Source organism: Mobula birostris, chromosome 25 (genome assembly GCF_030028105.1).
Source record: "Mobula birostris isolate sMobBir1 chromosome 25, sMobBir1.hap1, whole genome shotgun sequence".
Taxonomy (NCBI): Eukaryota; Metazoa; Chordata; class Chondrichthyes; order Myliobatiformes; family Myliobatidae; genus Mobula; species Mobula birostris.
Window position 1 is genome coordinate 10,567,377 of NC_092394.1, and position 19,955 is coordinate 10,587,331.

Sequence of the window (19,955 nt, forward strand, 5' to 3'; positions counted from 1 at the left end):
AGGGAGGGGAGTTTAGAACTAAAGAATCCAAATCAGGTTTAATACCACCGCATATGTCATGAGATTTGTTGTCTTTGTGGCAGCAGTACAATGCAATACATAATAGAAAAAAGTATGAATTATAGTGTGTGTGTGTAGTGCAAAAATAGAAATAAAAAAAAGTAGCATAATCTTCATGCCTTCAATATCCATTCAGAAATCAGATGGCAGAGGGGAAGAAACTGTTCCTGAACTGCTGAGTGTGCACCTTCAGGCTCCTGTACCTCTTTCCTGATGGCAGCAATTAGAAGAGGGGATGTCCTGGGTGATGGGGGTCCTTAATGATGGACACTGCCTTTTTGAGGCATCGCCTTTTGAAGACGCCCTGCATACTGTGGAGGCTGGTGCCCATGAAGGAGTGGACTCAGCAGCTTATTTTGATCCTGTGCAGTATCCTCCCCGACCCCCCCCCCCCATACCAAACGATGATGCAGCCAGTTAGAATGCGCTCTACGGTACATCTGTAGAAATTTATGAGTGTCTAAAGAGCATTGGTTTAAAGTTGGATAGATAAATTAAAGGAGTCCCAAGGGACAAGTTTTTCCACACTGAATACGGTGGGTATATGGAGCAGAGGGTATGGTAGAGAACGATACAGTGAGAACTTTCAGAAACAGTTTAAAAGGCTTGGAGAGCTATGGGACAAATGAAGCAACGAGATTAGTGTAGTTATGCAGCCTGGTCGGCATGGATGAGTAGGGCTGAAGGGCCTTTTCCTCTGCTGCATACCTCTATGAATCTGTACTCTTCCAGATTCTGAGCAAAACTGGGTGATGGAGCAGTTCCAGTCACTAGGCAACAACAAAATGCTGGAGGAACTCGGCAAGTCGGGCAGACGAATAAACCATCAAGTGGTTGTCCATTTGAAGCGTAAACAGTGTTTTTCTTTCTCTCTCCAGAGTGGCCCTTTGACCTGCTCTATATTCCTGACACTTTTTTTATTCATATTGCAGATGTCAGAAGTGAGGAATATTTTGCTGTTTTTGGCAGGGGAGCAGTAAATTCTGAAAACCTGTTGACGACTGTTCAGAAAATCGAAATGTTTGTCACCTGGCTCACAGGTGGTGTTTCTGCATTGTCCCAGCACTCTTTGGCCAGAGGGTGGTGAATCTGTGGAATTCATTGCCACTGATGGCTGTGGAGACCAAGTCACCGGGTATATTTAAAGATGAGCTTGACAGGTTCTTGATTAGTAAGGCCATCAAAGTGGAGAAAATAGGAGAATGGGGTTAAGAGGAAAATAAATCAACTATTATTGAAAGGTAGAGCAGACCCAGATGGCCTAATTCTGGTCTTATGTCTTACAATCACTTGGGCCATGATTCCGGTGTTGTTCCCACCTGGGCTCCCTATAACTTACTGGGTTATTATCCATAAAAGAGTGTTAAAAATGCATCGTGTATTATCCAGAAAAATCTGTCAGAAACGTATCGGGTTAATGGGACTAGCACTCAATTATTATTAAAGTCTGACAGGCCACAGTACTGAATCCCTGTGTGCACCAGATTATCCGAGTATTTACTGCATGTTGTGATTAAGTTTGTGTTTCTTGTCTGTGCAGCTGGTAAAGAAGATGATAGCAGAGACATCTAGTGGTGGGATAATGGCCAATGACTGCTTAATCCACTACTCTGTCCCAGCACTGCCATTTGGGGGCGTGGGTGAGTCTGAGATACTTTCTTCCGGTTTCTGTCTGCCCTGCAGAACGGTGACTGAGCGGTCAACATTGGAATTAGGGTTGGCTACTCAGACAAAATTTCTTCTTCCCGTGGGTAGTCAACCTTTGGAGCTCTTCATCTAAGAGGGACATGAAGTGTTTTCAAAGCAAATCGAGGGATATGTGCACGAAATAGGCATCCAGATATAAAAACTTAAATAAGGCTTGAAGTGGAGAAGGGTTTGAAGATTCCTTTGTTGTTTGAGTGAGCATGGAACGTTAATCACAAGACAAGTGGGGCCAATGTTGTGAGACTCTTGTAGGGATAGGAGGAGGCCTTTCATCCTTTCTAAGCTCTACTACTGTCTGTTAAATTAAGGCTGACCTGCACCTGTTCAGGAGGGCCTCTACTTTCTAAGAAGATTGAGGCAAATGAGGCTCCCCTCTCCGCCCCCACCCAACTTGACTGCATCTTACAGAAGCACCATTGAGAGGGTCCTGACAAGCTGCATCTTCATCTGGCGTGGGAGCAGCTGAACCATCATCGGACCAGAAGTTCCTACAAAAGACTGTGAGAACAGCTGAGAGGATCATAGGGATCCATCAGGGACATTTATCAGTGCTGTGTACACAGAGCCCTTAGTGTTACGAAGGATCTCATCCATCCATCCAGTATTCTCTTTCACTTTCTACCGTCAGGCAGGAGACGCTGGCGCGTTAAAAACTAGAGTAGTCAGGTTGGGAAAGTTTCTTCCCTCAGGCCGTTAAGCTTGAACTCCCTGCCGCATCATATTTGAAGTGTCGCTGGTTAATCTGTTCGGTACCTTACAGTGTTTAATTTATGCATGATTCATCTGTAGATTTCATCATTTAACTGTCATCAGTTATTGTGTGTTGTGTACTACTGTGTTTTACACCCTGGTTTGGAGAAACGTTAGCTCATTTCTATATACATTAAGTGGTTATATACATTATGCGCATGTATATAGTTAAATGACAGTAAACTTGACTTGATCTTTGTTGAACAAAATTATTCTTGTTTTTGAAATTTTCAATCAGTGCACAGTAATTTCTGATTCTGTTGTGCGGAAGTACTTCCCGACACAACTTCTAGGACCAACTCTGATTCCCAGCTCTTGCTCTCTTGTTTTGGGCTCCCCACTCTTCCTCCAACCTGATATCATCTCAGGACCAGCTCTGATTCCAGCTTCTGCCCCCTCGTTCTAGACTCCCCACTCACCTCCAGACTATCAATTATGTGTGTGTGTACATCTCCTTTGTTAATGTCCCCTTCTTACCTGAGCGACAGGGTGGAGTAGCACCAACTGTGGTTACATCTTTGCCTCTCCTCAGGGGATGCAGATGGAACAGATAATTCCATTTCCTAGTTCTAGGCTCGGTCTGTGCATTGAGCTGGTTAGAAACCAAATGCAGAGGCTGTTCAGCCCATCTAGGAAGAAACTTCTCTCGGCTTCATTTGCATTGAAGTGTGCCCACAGCCCGTGGACGTACTTTTAAGGACCCTTCATCTTATGTTCTCAATGTTTATTGCTTATTTATGTTATTTCTTTCTTTTTGTATTTGCACAGTTTGTTGTCTTTAGTACATTGGTTGAACAGTCAAGTTGGTGCTGTCTCTCATTGATTCAATTATGGATTTATTGAGTATGCCTGCAAAAGAATGAGTTTCAAGTTGTATATGGTGACTTGTGTATACTTAGATAATAAATTTATTTTGAACCTATTGAGCTGCTATCACATGATCTTTCTGAAGTTCAAAGTCATCATCATCATCAGCGATCACTCGTAGTCGAGTATGATTCTTCTGGTGGTTGATCTGGTCACTTGTGGGTCTAGAGATAACTCAGGAGGCCAATCTGTATTCCTCAAGTCCTGTTGCAGTGTTGGCAGGTGGAGGTCATTGAGGTGGTGTTGGATGTAGCTGGTTGGGCCTCTCCCAGTTTCTCCTTATGTTGAAGCTGCTTGGTCCCAGTGGTACAGTGGATGTATTCTTTGAGTTGTGCAGTCTCCTCGTGCCTGCCAGGCATACGGATGATGTGCTGACCCATCACAAATGTTGAGTCACGATTATGGCTGTGGAGTTAATGTTAGCTTCCTCCAGGATGCTGGAGTTAGTAAACACAAAATAATCTGCAGATGCTGGGGTCAAAGTAACACTCACAACGTGCTGGAGGAACTCAGTAGGTCGGGCAGCATCCATGGAAAAGATTGGTTGACGTTTCGGGCCGGAACCCTTCGTCAGGACTGAAGAGGGAAGGGGCAGAGGCCCTATAAAGAAGGTGGGGGGAGGGTGGGAAGGAGAAGGCTAGTAGGTTCCAGGTGAAAAACCAGTAAGGGGAAAGATAAAGGGGTGGGGGTGGGGGGAAGTTCTTTCCAGGACATCTCAAATGTCCTCTTTCTTTAAGGATCGTGGTTTCCCTTCTGCTGTCATCAATGATGCCCTCACCCGCATCGCCTCCATTTCCCGCACTTCGGCTCTCACCCCGTCCTCCCGCCATCACAACAGGGACAGAGTTCCCCTTGTCCTCACCTACCACCCCACCAGCCTCCGGATACAGCACATTATCCTCCGCAACTTCCGCCACCTTCAACAGGACCCCACCACTAAGCACATCTTTCCCTCTCCACCCTCTCTGCTTTCCGCAGGGATCGGTCCCTCCGCGACTCCCTGGTCCACACGTCCTTCCCCACGGATCTCCCACCTGGCACTTATCCCTGTAAGCGTAAGTGCTACACCTGTCCCTACACCTCCTCTCTTGCCACCATTCAGGGCCCCAAACAGTCCTTCCAGGTGAGGCAACACTTCACTTGTGAGTCTGTTGGGGTCATCTATTGCATCCGGTGCTCCCGGTGTGGCCTCCTCTATATCGGTGAAACCCGACGCAGATTGGGGGACCGCTTCATCGAGCACCTCTGCTCCGTCCGCCACAACAGACAGGATCTCCCAGTAGCCACCCACTTCAAGTCTGCTTCCCATTCCCATTCAGATATGTCCATACATGGCCTCCTCTACTGCCATGATGAAACTAAACTCAGGTTGGAGGAGCAACACCTCATTTACCGTCTAGGTAGTCTCCAGCCCCTTGGTATGAACACAGAATTCTCCAACTTCTGGTAATTCCCTCCCCCTCCCTTCCCCTATCCCTATGTCACGCTGCCCCCTCCCCCAACTGCCTATCACCTCCCTCATGGTTCTGCCTCCTTCTACTACCCATTGTGTTTTCACCTATTCTTTCTTCACCTTTCCTGCCTATCACCTCCCTGCTTCCCCCCCCCCACCCCTTTATCTTTCTCCTTACTGGTTTTTCACCTGAAACCTACCAGCCTTCTCCTTCCCACCCTCCCCCACCTTCTTTATAGGGCCTCTGCCCCTTCCCTCTTCAGTCCTGACGAAGGGCTCCGGCCCGAAACGTCGACTGATCTTTTCCACGGATGCTGCCTGACCTACTGAGTTCCTCCAGCGTGTTGTGAGCGTTGCTGGAGTTAGTATACCTGTTCTTCCAGGTAGCTCTTAGAATCTTCCGAAAGGCATCTTTGTTAAGTTTCTGGGGATTTTATGTGCCTGCTGTATGTTGTCCATGACTCTGCTCCATATAGCAAGGAGGGGAGAACTATAGCTTTATAGACCAGAAGTGTTGGTCTTGATATCCCGATCTTCAAAAAACCCTCTTTCTCAGCCTAGCAAAAGCTCCACTCACATAGTCCATTCTGCAATTTACTTCAATAGACAATAGGTGCAGGAGTAGGCCATTCAGCCCTTCAAGCCAGCACCACCATTCACTATCAACCACAATCAGTACCCTTTTCCTGCCTTCTCCCCATATCCCTTCACTCCTCTATCTTTAACAGCTCTATCTAACTCTTTTTTGAAAGAACCCAGAGAACTGCCCTCCACTGCCTTATGAGGCAGAGCATTCCACAGAACCACAACCCTGTGTGAAAAAGTTTTTCCTTAACTCCGTTCTAAATTGTCTACCCCTTATTCTCAAACTGTGGCCTCTGGTTCTGGACTCCCCCAACATCGGGAACATTTTTCCTGCCTCTAGCTTGTCTAATCCCCTAATAATCTTATATTAGGTCAATTTTGGCTCTTGAAGAAAGAAGGCTGCCAAAATATGGGAAGTGATCAGTGTTCTCCAGAGGGATGTTGTCAACTTGGAAGGTTGGAGATTTAGGAGCTTGATCTGCAGCAGGTTGGTGCAGGACATGGGGTTTCTTGATGTTTAGACCAAGTCCCAGGAGCTTGTATGCTCTGGCAAAAGCATCCATTATGCACTGCAGATTCTCCTCAGGGTGAGCTACGACAGTGTTATTGTCTGCATACTGGAGACCCATGATGGAACTAGCTGACGCCTTGTTCTTTGCCTTGAACCTGTTAAGGTTAAAGAGCCCCCATGTGTCCTGTAGAGAATAGAGACTCCTTGTGGGAGGTCTTGGCCTGTGAGACGAAGAATGGTTGCAATGAAAACAGCAAACAGAGTTGGGGCAATGATGCCGCCCTGTTTGACCCCAGTCCCAACCTTAAAAGATGTGGTTTCAGAGCTGTTGTTGCTAATGACTGTTGCACTCATAGCATTGTATAAGAGCTGCAAGATCTTGAGGAATTCCTCCGAGCACCTGATTTTGGACAGTGGGGGGAACTGGCCCTACCACTGTCAGCTGAATATATAAACCAAGCTTCTGTTCTGGTATAGTGCTTGTAGAGTGCTGTATTGTCAGACGTGCCCTCATACAAAATGCAGGTCCTGGGCCAACGACCCTTCTCCAAATTGACATGACTAAAAACTGATTGACTCATTGATGCTTGTGAGATCTTGCTTTGCACACTATGGGTGTGCACCTCTGTTCCAAAACTCCAAGACTTCTGGCTCCCTTACATCAACTCATTTTGATGATGTGATCAAGCTGTCCTTAGTGGGGGAAGAACAGTTTATTGCCTTTGATAGGCTGGTTCCATATCACAGAGAAAAGTATGGTAAAGGGGGAGGGGTGGATGGTATAGACTGTTACTGATAGGGCAGTTGTCCTAGGAACAGAACTGGACCATTCGGCCCATTGAATCTGCTCTGCCATTCCACAATGGCTCATTCATTCTCCTGCCTTCTCACCATAACCTTTGACACCTTTCTAATCAAGAATCTTCCAACATCCACTTGAAATGTACCCAATGACTTGGCCTCCAGTCTGTCTGTGGCAACCAACTCCACAGATACACCACCCTCTGGCTAAAGAAATTCATACCCATCACTGTTCTCCAGGCTGTGCTCTCCGGTCCTAGACTTTCCCACACCCACTCTACCTAGGCATTTCAGTCACAAGCTGTTCTGCCCATGACAAGTACGTAGATGTTATCTCAGTTAAGTAAAGAAACATGATTAGTTTAAGTGGAATTACTATTCCAGAATTTAAACAAAATAATTCTCAAACTCTGAGTGCCGTTACTAATACCAGCATTATCACATCTCCAGTGATTCACAAGTCACTATGCAGAGTGTCTTTCGAACTGCAGCCTGGTTAGCTGATAAAGAAAGGCTGGCTCTGTTATTGGAGTCAAACTGGAGCCTGTGGTAAAACAAAGGACCCTACGGAAAATCCTGGCAATTCTGGACAATGGTTCTCACCCTCTGCAGGCCACCTTGGCTGAACAGAGGAGCACTTTCAGTAATAGACTAAGACAATGGCACTGCTCCAAAGAGTGCTATATGTCATTCTTGCCCTTGGCCATTGGGCTCTATAATGAGTCTATTGCCAGGGAAGTGATGACCCCCTCCTGTTAGACTGTTTGAGGTAATTTATCTTTTATTCTTTTTACTTCTCTTCTAATATTTATATCTGTGTAATTGTAATACTACTGTGACTCTGTAGTTTCCTTTGGGATCAGTGGAAATCTGTGATTATACTGCCAGGGTCAGCATTGTAGTCACATCTAAAACTGAATGCCTGTAATACTGACTTTTACAGACTTCTCCCCAACACACTATTTTAGAACGGAGCATAGAACACTACAGCACTGTACAGGTGGTGTGGGACCTCGGGCTCCTGTACTTCCTACCTGATAGCAGTAGTGAGAAGAGAGCATGGCCTGGATGGTGACGATCCTTGATGGTAGATACTGCTTTTCTTGTGGCAGCACTCTTTGTAGATGTGCTCAATGTTGGGGAGGGCTTTGCCTGTGATGGACTAGCCTGTATTCACTACTTTTTGTCGGCTTTTCCATCCAAGGGCATTGGTGTTTCCGTACCAGGCCGTGAATTAACCAGTCAGGATATTTCTCCACTGTGGATCTTGAGAAGTTTGTCAAAGTTTTTGGTGACATGGCGAATCTGCACAGACTTCTAACAAGGTAGAGGGGCTGCCCTGCTTTCTTTGTAGAGGCACTTGCGGCTGGGCCCAGAACAAGTTCTCTGAAATGATAACACCGAGGAGTTTAAAGTTACTGATCCTCTCCACCTCTGATCCCCTGACGAGGATCTTCCGTTTCCTCTCCGTGTAGTTGACAGCCCTGGGTGGACATTTTACCTTTACAAAACTTTTTAAAAAGAAAACTGAATTCTGAATGATCTTGGTTTGTGTTCACTTGTGGTCTTTTTATGACCTGGCAGTATCTCCGCCCTCACACAATGTGTACTGTTTGCAGGTAAAAGTGGCTTCGGGTCGTACCATGGCAAGTACAGCTTTGAGGTGTTCAGCCATCGCCGAGCCTGTGTGCTGAGGTCACTGAGCATGGAGAAAATGAACAGTATGCGGTACGCGCCCTCCAGTGACTCGAAACTGGAGTGGATAAGGTTACTGCTGAAGCAGCGTGGAGGTGGCAAGAAATGGTGGTTTATTGGGATTGTAGCATTGGGAGTCCTGCTTTCCATAGTAATGCGGGTGAGTCTGAAGTGATATGTTTGCTAATGAGTTAGAGTCATAGAGCACAGAAACACGTCCTTCAGCCCTTTTAGTCTGTGCTGAACTATTAATCTGCCTGGACCCATTGACCTGTACCTGGACCTTAGCCCCCTCAGCCATGTACTATCCAAATTTCTTTTAAATGTTGAAATTGAATCCTCATCCACCACTTCTGTTGGCAGCTTGTTCCACATGCTCACCACCCTCTAAGTGAAGGTGTTCCTCCTCAAAGTCCACTTAAACATTTCACCCTTGGCCTGTGACCCCTAATTTATAGTGTCACCCAGCTTCAGTGCCAAAAAACCTGCTTGCATTTGCCCTCATAATTTTGTGTACCTTGTTGGAGTCTGATTCAAATTTATTTATGGCACGTACATCGAAACATATAGTGAAAAGTGTGTTAACAACCAACACACCCGAGGATGTGCTGGAGGCAGCTCACTAATGTTACCACACAGTCCGGTGCCAACATAGAATGCCCACAATGCTTGACAGAACAACATAGAACACAATAGAACAGAACATGCCAAGCAACAACAGCGAAACAAGCTTCATTTCTCCCTCCCACTCACATACGCACAAGCACAATCCTCAAACTCCAGGATGGGCTGTTGTCTTCAGCCCTCCAGCGGACCTGTGGATTCACAGACATTTGGACCTTCGGCTTTCCCAGCAGGTTTGCCGAGAACCGGGTGCAGGAAATAGTTGTGATTTATTCGGGGGAATGGGTTGTGTTCAAAGAGCAGAAATAGAAACGACAGCAACTTCTCCCAATAGAAGCAGAGTTAGAGGTGCATAACAAAAAAAAACAGGCCCTCCAGTTCAGTGAGTCTGTATTAAATAGTAATCCTGCCCTGATCCCATTCATTAATCTCGATAAAATCAGTCCCCAAAATAAATGTTGAAATCGAACCAACATTCACCATTTCCACATTCGCGCCACCCTCTGAGTAATGTCGCTCCCCGAGGTTTCCCTTAAATTTTTCACCTTTTACCCTTAACCTATGACCTCTATTCTAGTCTCCAGACCAAGTACAGTGTTGCTGCACAACACAGTACATATAACTCACACCTATAACACAAAGTAACATCACAAATAAATGAACAAATATTCTCGACTGGAGTGTTTTTTCTCTGTTATTATGTATTGCATTGTACTGCTGCTGTAAAATTAACAAATTTCACAACATATACAGGGAGACTTCCAGTGTGGGTGACTGCAGTCTTCCATACAATCTTGCCCAGGCCTGCGCCCTGGAGAGGACACTCCAGCATTGCCTCACCGCGACGGCACAACTGAAGCAAGACTTTCCAGGCGCAGATCCATGGTCTCACAAGACTAACGGATGCCACCATACCGGTGATACTAAACCTGATTCTGAATATATTCCAGAAAATTAACTATGTTGAGTGAGTGACAACATGACTCTGTAAAAGAAATTGTGAGGTCTGATACACAAAACAAAAAGGCATTACTTTAGAAAAATCAGCACCGATTGGGGAAAGAGGATGCTTGAAGGGATCAGTTTGTTGTGTACAAGTCAGTGAGAGCAACCAAGCAAGAGTGATTAGGAAGGCAAATGGTCTTTAACCTTATTGCCATTTTAATTTGCCCAGGCCTTTTGTTCTTGCACTGTCTCCATTGCCCCTTTCTCGGCATCTGACAGCTGCTATAACTCCCTTTGTATCTAACTCTTCCAAGTTCAGGCGAAAGGCCTTTGATCCAAAATGTTAACTCTGCGTCACTCTCTGAACACGCTCAGAATCATGTTCATTATCACTGACGTTCTAAATGTCATGAGATTTTTTTTTGTGGCAGTATTATAGTGCAATACATAAAAATGCACTTTAGTAGGTTCCAGTTAATTGGGACACGTCGGAACCAGTACATTTTGGCCCAATTACTTGGCTGTCCCAATTAGCCGAAGTTTCGTGGAAGTTGTTAAAAAGGTATAAAAAAAAACCACTGTTCAACTGAGTAACAAATTAGGTATCTAATTGAAATACAGAACAAATTAGAACACTATTAATACTACTACAGTACTATAACACTGTATATTGGTTCCTAATAGTTATCGATGGAGGAATTAATGCAGCGTAAGTTGTCGTGTTCTTTTGATAGACTGTAAATGAATCAAATCAGCGCAGTCACCTAGTGCAGATAATGAACTGCATTCATACAATGCTATCGATGATTGCATCCTCCAAGTCTTCATTTTCATTGAAACATTCAGGATGATTATTGATACTTACAAATTCTTCACAGTTCCTAACTTGTTGAAGTAGTGAAATTGTTTTATTTTTACTCCTGGCCATTTCTGTCATCTCCAAGCCTTAATGCTTGCAACCACATTGAGAATACAGTTGTGAATGGTCCTACTGCTTATTTCTCACCGACTATCAATTCTCTTAGGTACAGTGTCGTGCAGTTTTATAAGAAAATCAGCTGGTAGGTTGTTCCAAGCATCTTGGAGAACTTGGCACAGTTCTTCTGCAGACATTAACTGTCTCACTTGCTTCTGTCTTTCCAAGTAATCCCAGACAGCCTCGATGATGTTGAGATCAGGGCTCTGTGGAGGCCATACCATATGAAACCATATAAAACCTAAGACTTTTACACAGTACATATACACACACATTCAGTGGTCTCCCTATTCGGTACAGGAGTGGATCAGAGTGTCGTCGTCTTCTTCTGTAGTCCATCTACTTCAAGATTCAATATGTTCAGAGATGCTCTTCTCACACCGCTGTTGTAATGCATGGTTACTTGAGTTACTGTCACCTTCCTATCAGCTTGAGCATTCTCCTCTGACCTCTCTTATTAACAAGGTGCTTTTGCCCATTCTCTTTAAACTTTAGAAATTATTGTGCATGAAAATCCCAGAGATCAGCAGTTTCTGATGTTCTCAAACCACCTGCCTGATACCAGCGATCGTTCCATAGTCAAAGTTACTTGGATCCCATTTCTTCCCCATTCTGATGTTTGGTCTGAACAACAACGGAACTTCCTTACCGTGTCTGCATTATTTTATGCATCGAGTTGTTACCATATAGCTGTCAGCTTAGATATTTGCATTAACGTGGTGTACCTAATAAAGTGGCCACCGTGTGTGTAGTGCAAAAACAGAGAGGTGGTGTGCATTTGATGACATACCAGATTTCCTTGAAATATAGCCGCTGATGTGCCTTCTTCGTAATTGCGTCAATGTGTTCAGCCCAGGATAGATCTTCAGAGATGTTGACACCCAGGAACTTGAGGCTGCTCATCCTTTGCACTGTTGACCCCTCGACGAGGACTAGCGTATTTTCTCTCTACTTTCCCCTCCTAAATTCTACAATGTTGTCTGACTTGCTGAGAATTTCTCATTGTTATTCATTTCAGATTTGTAGCATCTGCATGATTTTGGATGCTCTGTCTTGCATGGGGAACAGCACTTTCTAACTTTGTATCTCTTTTCTTCCAGCGTTTCTTGACGTGGTATAATTGACCCGATATCATCGCATTAACCTCCCAACCATTGCACATGGAACCATCAGATTTATGGAATCAAGAATCACCAAGCTCATTAAAGAAGCTACTTAACAGCTCAGAACTCTTCAGTTGGAGCTGGTAACAAACAACACCATTTTATCCCATTTTGTGATCAGGGTACCGCAATGAAAGAGAGAACACTAACACTAGGCTTATGAGCTATATGGCTACCCAAGCTGCAATATCGGATTTTTCCAACATGATATCAATGTCACTTTTCTAAGATATGATCACAATTCTAATAATCACTGTTTTGATTTCTGAGTATGATCACCTGCCTGGGTTGCTGCGATTTCACATTCATTGTATGGTCATTCACAACACAAGCTGGGAGCTTCTGTTGGGAAGGCCATTCTTTCAAAATTTTTATTGCTATCTTTTCCAGCACTTTTTACCTCAGTTATGACAAACTAGCATCAAAGATTCCCAGTGCTAATTACACTTTAGTTCAGACTGAGTTTCCAGCATTTTTTTTTTGTGTTTAAAAATAATCTCCTTAGGAGCAGCTCCTATCCACAATACTATCCCAAGTCCCCGATGAAGTTAATCGTCACGGTGAGTTTCTGAAAATGTATTACTTGTAGTAGATCACTGAGATTAGCCTGGCTCTCACAGCAATCCCATTTCCCAGCAAGTTACTAATGACCTTCCTTGTTTCACAGAGGCCTGAATTCTTCTACCAGCTACATTAGGACCAATAAACCCACCTAACAACACTCCTTTGGGATGTGTTAGGAAACCCATGTAGTCACTGGGAGAACATGCAAACTCTGCACAGACAGCACATGAACCTAATGCACATTTGTTTTCACCTTTATGAGGAGGATTTTTAAGATTAAACCTTGGATATTTGGAAAGTAATGTTAATTCACTGAGAAATATTTGTAACTAGCTGCCAAGCAATGATTGATGCAAGTCTGAATGTTTTTAACATTCTTAGATCATGAGACATAGAAGGAGAGCCAGGCCGTTCGGCCTGTCCAGTCTGCCCCGCTGTTAAATGGTGGCTGATGCATTTTCCCTCTCAATCCCAAACTAATTTTAGTCATTTGGAATCCAGTTATTTCGTCAGCACTCTGTATTCTTGTGCATTCTTAATTAGAATCTTGTATTTTTAAAAAATCTTTGTGCTAAACGTGCATGTCTGTATTAATCCTTCTCTAACATCAATTTAACATAGAATACATTTATCCCAATGCTGTCCAACTCCACTGGACAGAGATGGAAATGAGTTTCTGCAGAAACTGGGAAGAGAAACCTGTTTTTAAAAATTAACAAATCTATTGTGGTTTGGCACTAGGAAAGCTGATAGAGTCTAAATTGGAAAGTCCAGTTATACTTTTATCTAGCATCAAGGTTTTGTAGAAAAAAACACAGGGTTATAACCCAGAGAGACCCTTGTGTCATGTTGAACTCTTGCCTGAAAGTGAGAAGTTGACATTTCAGGCTGAGACTAATCATCAGCCCAGGTCTTGGCCCAAAATCTACTGTTCATTTCCATGGATGCTGCCCGACCTGCTGAGTTCCTCCAGCATCTTCTGTTTGTTCTTCTGGATTTCCAACCTCTCTAAGATCCTTGTGTTTATAACCTATGCTTATCATTTGTCTACCATTCTGGGGATTTGATAATAATTGCAATTGCACTGCAAAAGCTGCTTCATTTGCTAGCAAGCACCTTGGGAGACCCTGAAAAGGAAGTAAAAGGTGCTATAGAAATGCAAGCTTTCAGCAAAATATCTGTACGGTTGAATAATGTAACATGCATTTATGTACAAATTTAATAAAACATTTTTGATCATACTGACCTTTAATATGGATGACATGATGTTAACCAGTGGGCCTTGTTAGTGAGGATCACTATCAAAGCCGTGTCATCTCCCCAGCTGTTCCTGCCATAATTTTTTATCTCACTTCCAATAAAACCCCTGAGAGGATGTGGCTAAGAACTAATGGGAAGCTGTTCAACCCATAATCACCCCACTGCGCTCCAAGTCCATGGTTACCCAAGCCTCAGTGGTTTACCTACATAGGTGACACCTGCTGTTACACATACCTGAAGAGAGTGCCCCACCCCACATTACTCCAGTGCCCACCCAGTCACCTTCCCAAGGTCCTGGCTGATCCTGTGACCACGCCTGGTCAATCTGTATGGGGTCCTACAGCACAGAAATGGGTTATATGACTCCACCAATCCCAAGTACTGCTCCATACTAATCCCTTCTAACAACCAGGCTGAAGAAACGAATATGCTCATGATCCCCTGTATCTTTTGCCCCTATTTGAAATCTGTATCTCCTGGCCCTTGAACCACCAAGGAGACACCTTCCCTATGTCCACCCTGTGACAGCCATCAGGATCTTTCTCACCTTTGTCAAATCTTTCAAAATTTTCTTTTGTTCCAAGGAGAACAGCCCAGCACATCACACAAACCAATCTTCCATCCTTGGACTCAGTTTACACTGCATGCTGTCGGAGCAGTACTGCCAGGATAATCAAGGACACGATCCACACAAACCAACACACTTTTCGTCCCTCTTCCCTCCAGGAGAAGGCTCAGGAGCTTGAAGACTCATACGGCCAGATTTGGGAACAGCTTCTTTCCAACTGTGATAAGACTGATGAACGGATCCTGACCCAGATCTGGGCCGTACCCTCCAAATATCTGGACCTGCCTCTCGGTTTTTTTTGCACTACCTTACTTTCCCTTTTCTGTTTTCTATTTATGATTTATAATTTTAATTTTTAATATTTACTATTGATTTGTACTCCAGGGAGCACGAAGAGCAGAATCAAATATCGCTGTGATGATTGTACGCTCTAGTATCAATTGTTTGGGGACTATAAAGTATAACAACCTTCCAGCCGTTAGATCGGCACTATTTACTCCACAGGCCTTCATCCCTTCTGCACCATTACACACTACCCTCTACGAAATGTCCACTTCCTTTTCCAACAGCCATTTTATGTTGTGTTTCTTTTTATAGATGTTCTGTGAAGCAGGTCTTATGAGAAAAGGTTGAGCTAGCTTTGGAGCAAAAGAGGCTGAGAAGTGATTTGATAGAAGTGTACAAGATGATAAGAGGCGTAGATAGAGTCGATAGCCAGAGACTTTTTCCCAGGGCAGAAATGGCGCATACAAAGTAAATGTGTTTAGATATGTAGGTATGGTTCCTTAAGGTTGTTGTAGCTGGGGGGTGGTAGTGGGGATAAGCTCCCACTACCTATTAAATGCTCCCAATGGCATGTGTCTCAGTTAGCCAGAAGTCCAGCTCCTGGTCTTCACGCGTGGCTTAGCCACTAAGCCTGGCGGAACCATTTCTGCTGACAAGAGAAGGGGCAAAGACAGGCTACTGGCGCCTTAAAACCGGTCATTTTGGGCAGATGGGGCTCGTCAGCCATGTTGGCAGCTCATCTAGAAGGAAAACCCTGATCTCAAACTTCTGCTGCCTTGAGGCTATACCATTCATAGCGAAGGCTTCGGGAGTAACCCCAAGGGGAAAAATCCGGAGCTGGAGCCCCTAAGGCAGTCACTGATTGGCAACTCCTGCAAAGCCACTTGGTGCAATTCTGTATCAGTCTGATGTTCCTTTGGATTCGTCAGCCGCATGGGAAAGAGGAACCTGCTGCATGGGCAACAGCTTGCTCTCCATATCACACTCCCAAGGCCTGTGTATCACACAGACAGCTGGGATGTAACATCCACGGTCGACCTGGACCCGCAGAGGACCTCAAAGGTATGTATGTGGAACGGGCTGTCAGGTGGTGGTAGAGGCAGATGCACTGGGGACATTTAGATATGGAAGTGTAAGATAGAAAATGGAGGGCTAGGTGGGAGGGAAGGATTAGATTAATGTTAGAGGGGACCAGAAGGCCTGTATTTCGTTCTATAATTATCCTCTTAGGTTGTCGCATTTTCAAGTGCAACAAGAGTACAAAGGGTTAATTGAGAGGCAAGAAGTTTGGAGGGATTTCTTTCACATCGAGGGTGACTAGAATCTGGAAGGAGCTTGTGGAGGCAAATACTCTCACAAGAAGCATCTAGATACGTACTGAATGGCCAAGGCTTAGAAGCCTATGGGCTTAATAAAGGGAAATGGGATTGCAGTAGGTAGGCACAAGGGGTGACATGAAAATGATGGGCTGAAAGGCCTGCTTGCATTATGAATCTATGGTGTACTTTTCCCAGGCAGCTGAGGGCCTAGTGACCCAGCCTCTGCATGACAGATTACTGTCTGCCCCATCAAATTAGTCTTGACCTTGCCCTAGGCCACCCAGCACATGATCCTGGGCGATCTGCAGTTGAACAATAAAACTATTTGTTTCACAAAACCAAACAACCCGAGGTATTATTTGGTTGCTGGCTTCAGCAAAATCAGCTTATTTCACGCATAGCTCCCCTGACAGTGAGCTACAGTTGTCTGAGGTTGCTCAGGACCATAGATATAGGAGCAGAATTGGGCTATTTGGCCTTTCGAGTCTGTTCCACCATTACCTCATGGATGATACATTTCCATCTCAGCCCCAATCTCTCGCCTTCTCCCTGTAACCCTTCATGCCCTGACTACCAACCGCTGCCTTAAATATACCCATTGACTTGGCCTCCATAGTAGTCTGTGGCAATGAATTCCACAAATTCTCCACTTGAGAATCCACGTTAGGTCTCGAAATCAGGGATTAGTTAGATGTGAAAATCTGAGTTGTTTTAAACTGGTTTGCAGAGCTTGTTTGTTCAATAACTCCCTTAGACAGCATTTCTATTGAGGCAGTTCGTCTACAACTGAAATGTAGAGAGTGCTGGAAGTGATGGGCTGCCTCACAGTCTCTGGACACTCCCCACCCCCAGTCCCACCTCACTGAGTGCCTAATCATCCTCTCTTGAAGAACCTTGTTCAGTAATTTCTCCTGTGCTTCCTGTAGTTCAGCCTCCATCATGGGCACCGTAGTATCCAGGACACCTTCAAGGAGTGAGGTCTCAAAACGGGGGTGTCCAACATTAAGGACCCCCATCACCCAGGGCATGCCCTCTTCTTATTGTTACCATCAGGTAGGAGGTACAGAAGCCTGAAGGCAGGCACTCAACGATTCAGGAACAGCTCCTTCCCCTCTGCCATCCGATTCCTAAATGAACTCATGAACACTACCTCACTACTTTATTAATTTCTATTTTTTGCATTATTTATTTAAATCGTTTATATATCTGTACTTATAGTATCTATATTATACTAAATGTATAATTCACATTTTTCTCTATTATTATGTATTGCCCTGAACTGCTGGCACAGAACAACCAAATTTCATGACATCTGCCAGCAATATTAAACCTGATCCTGATTCTGAACTAAGCAATGCCTCAATTTGGAAATTGTTTCCTCATGGAAGTAGCTGGGGGAGAAAATCTCTACACAATCACACTACAGTAGCAGTTAATTAATTAATGAATACGAAACAAAGACCTGGTTGTTGTTCACCAAACTTTGTCCTAACGAGTGATAACTCAGCAGCAGGAAACGGTAACGTGGACGAGCCTATGTGACTTGCAACGTGGAGGCACTGGGTGCTGAAACTCCGCCGAGTGAACCCCTCCTGCCTGCAGTAGGCACATGGTTGATAGAAAAATGTAGGGCAGTGTAGAAGGGGTTAGATTGATCTTGGAGTAGATTAAAAGGTCGGCACGACATCATGAGCCTGTACTGTCCTGTTTCAAGTTCAAGTTTATCGTCATGTGGCTACATATTTACAAGACTTCAGTGGTGGCGGGGTGTTCGTTAGTCTCACAGCCTGGGGGAAGAAGCTGTTACCCAGTCTGGCGATCCCAGTCCTGATCTTGCTGTACCTCCTTCCTGACGGGAGTGAGTCGAAGAGATTGTGGGATAAGTGGAAGGGGTCCTCAACAATGCTTCTGGTAACTGTCACGAACAGGGGGGAAAGGGGGGCCCTGTGATCCTCTCTAAGAGTAGATCATTTAGCCCCTCAGGAATTCACCAGCAACAGTGAGATTGGTTGCTGACCCTTTATATCCTACCCGCCTTTCCGGCCATTTCCCCGGTTTCTTGGTGCAAACATGCATCAGCTTCATCCGTGAATGTTCTGATGCCTGAGCATCCTTTGAGGCGGAGAACTCCAAAGATTGAGCAATGCCTCACCATCTCTTTATCCTGGCATTCTGTTCCATTGTCTGGCATGGAGCAGTAGTCTCCCCCTCTCCCTCTCCCTGTCCACTCTCCCTCTCCCCACCCCTCTCCCCTCCCCTCTCCCCACCCCCCTCCCCTATCCCATCCCTCTCCCTTCCCTCTCCCCATCCCTCCCCCTCTCCCCACCCCTCCCCTTCCCCTTCCGCTCCCCATCCCTCCCCCTGCCCTACCCCATCCCTCTCCCTCCCCTATCCCCACCCTCCCCCTCCACTCCCCTATCTCCACCCCTCCCCTTCCCCTCTCCTCATCCCTTCCCCTCCCCCTCCCCTATCCCTCCCCCTCCCCCTCTCCCCACCCCTCTCCCTCTCCCCACCCCCTCCCCTGCCCTATCCCTATCCTCTCTCCCTCTCCCCACCCCTCACCCTCCCCTCTCCCCTCACCCTCCCCTCTCCCCTCCCCCTCCCCTATCCCCATCCCTCACCCTCCCCTCTCCCCTCCCCTCACCCTCCCCTCTCCCGTCCCCTCCCCTCACCCTCCCCTCTCCCCTCCCCCTGCCCTATCCCTATCCCTCCCCCTCTCCCTCTCCCCACCCCCTCCCCCTGCCCTATCCCTATCCCTATCCCTCCCCCTCTCCCTCTCCCCACCCCCTCCCCCTGCCCTATCCCTATCCCTATCCCTCCCCCTCTCCCCACCCCCTCCCCCTGCCCTATCCCTATCCCTATCCCTATCCCCTCCCCCTCTCCCTCTCCCCACCCCCTCCCCCTGCCCTATCCCTATCCCTATCCTCTCCCCCTCCCCACCCCTTCCCCTATCCCCTCCCCTCTCCCCACCCCCTCCCCCTCCCCCTCCCCCTGCCCTATCCCTATCCCCACCCCTTCCCCTATCCCCTCCCCCTCCCCTCTCCCCACCCCTTCCACTTCAAGAGCTCTCTGGTCAGAGTCATTGAACGGCGCTGCGCAGAAATAGGCCCTTGGACACATCCCATCCTTTCCAAACCGTTATTCTGCCTGGTCCATCCGACCTGCACCTGGACCGTACGCGTCCCATCCATGTACTTACCCAAACCTCCTTTAATATTGAATTCGAGCCCACGTCTCCCACTCCTGCTGGCAGCTCGTTCCACTCTCACCACTCCCTGAGTGAAGTTCCCCTCAGGTGCCTGTTACGCGTTTCACCTTTCACCCTTAACCCTTAACCTATGACTCTGGTTCTAGCCTCACCCAAACCCAGTGGGAAAAGCCTGCTTGTATTTACCCTATCAATAATAACTTTTACCCTATCAATAATAACTTTTACCCTCCTTTAAACTCTCCCCTCATTCTCCTCATCCCCAGGGAATAAAGTCTGAAGCTGTTTATCCTTTCCCTGTCACTCAGGTCAAGTCAAAGTAAACTGTTATGCAAGTACATATACAGTACTGTAAGTCACCATGTGCTACCCCGAGATTCATTTTCTTGCAGGCATTTAGAGGATAGAGAAATATAATAAAATTTATGAAAAGTATACATGAAGGCTGACAAACAACCAATGTGCAAAAGAAGATGACTTAAATCCTTGTAAATTTTCCCTGTACTCTTTGAATTTTATTGCTATCTTTCCTGTAGGTAGGTGACCGGATCTGTACACAATACAGTTCTCCACATTAAGCTTGCATCAAGGTTTTAAACGTTGTGATTTTCGTG

General features: G+C 45.7%; 1 protein-coding gene across 3 annotated transcripts in view; it reads left to right on the plus strand.

Moving 5' to 3' along the window:
- Positions 1 to 13,946, plus strand: part of LOC140187790 (aldehyde dehydrogenase, dimeric NADP-preferring-like) — a 40,303-nt gene extending 26,357 nt beyond the window's left edge. For all 3 annotated transcript variants that reach the window (XM_072243516.1, XM_072243517.1, XM_072243518.1), the window contains exons 9-11: positions 1,601 to 1,700; positions 8,354 to 8,589; positions 12,075 to 13,946. In XM_072243516.1, the coding sequence (XP_072099617.1) occupies positions 1,601 to 1,700; positions 8,354 to 8,589; positions 12,075 to 12,098 (360 nt within the window). In that variant the 3' untranslated portion in view covers positions 12,099 to 13,946. The remainder of the gene's footprint in view (positions 1 to 1,600; positions 1,701 to 8,353; positions 8,590 to 12,074) is intronic.
- The last annotated feature ends 6,009 nt before the right edge of the window (positions 13,947 to 19,955 follow it).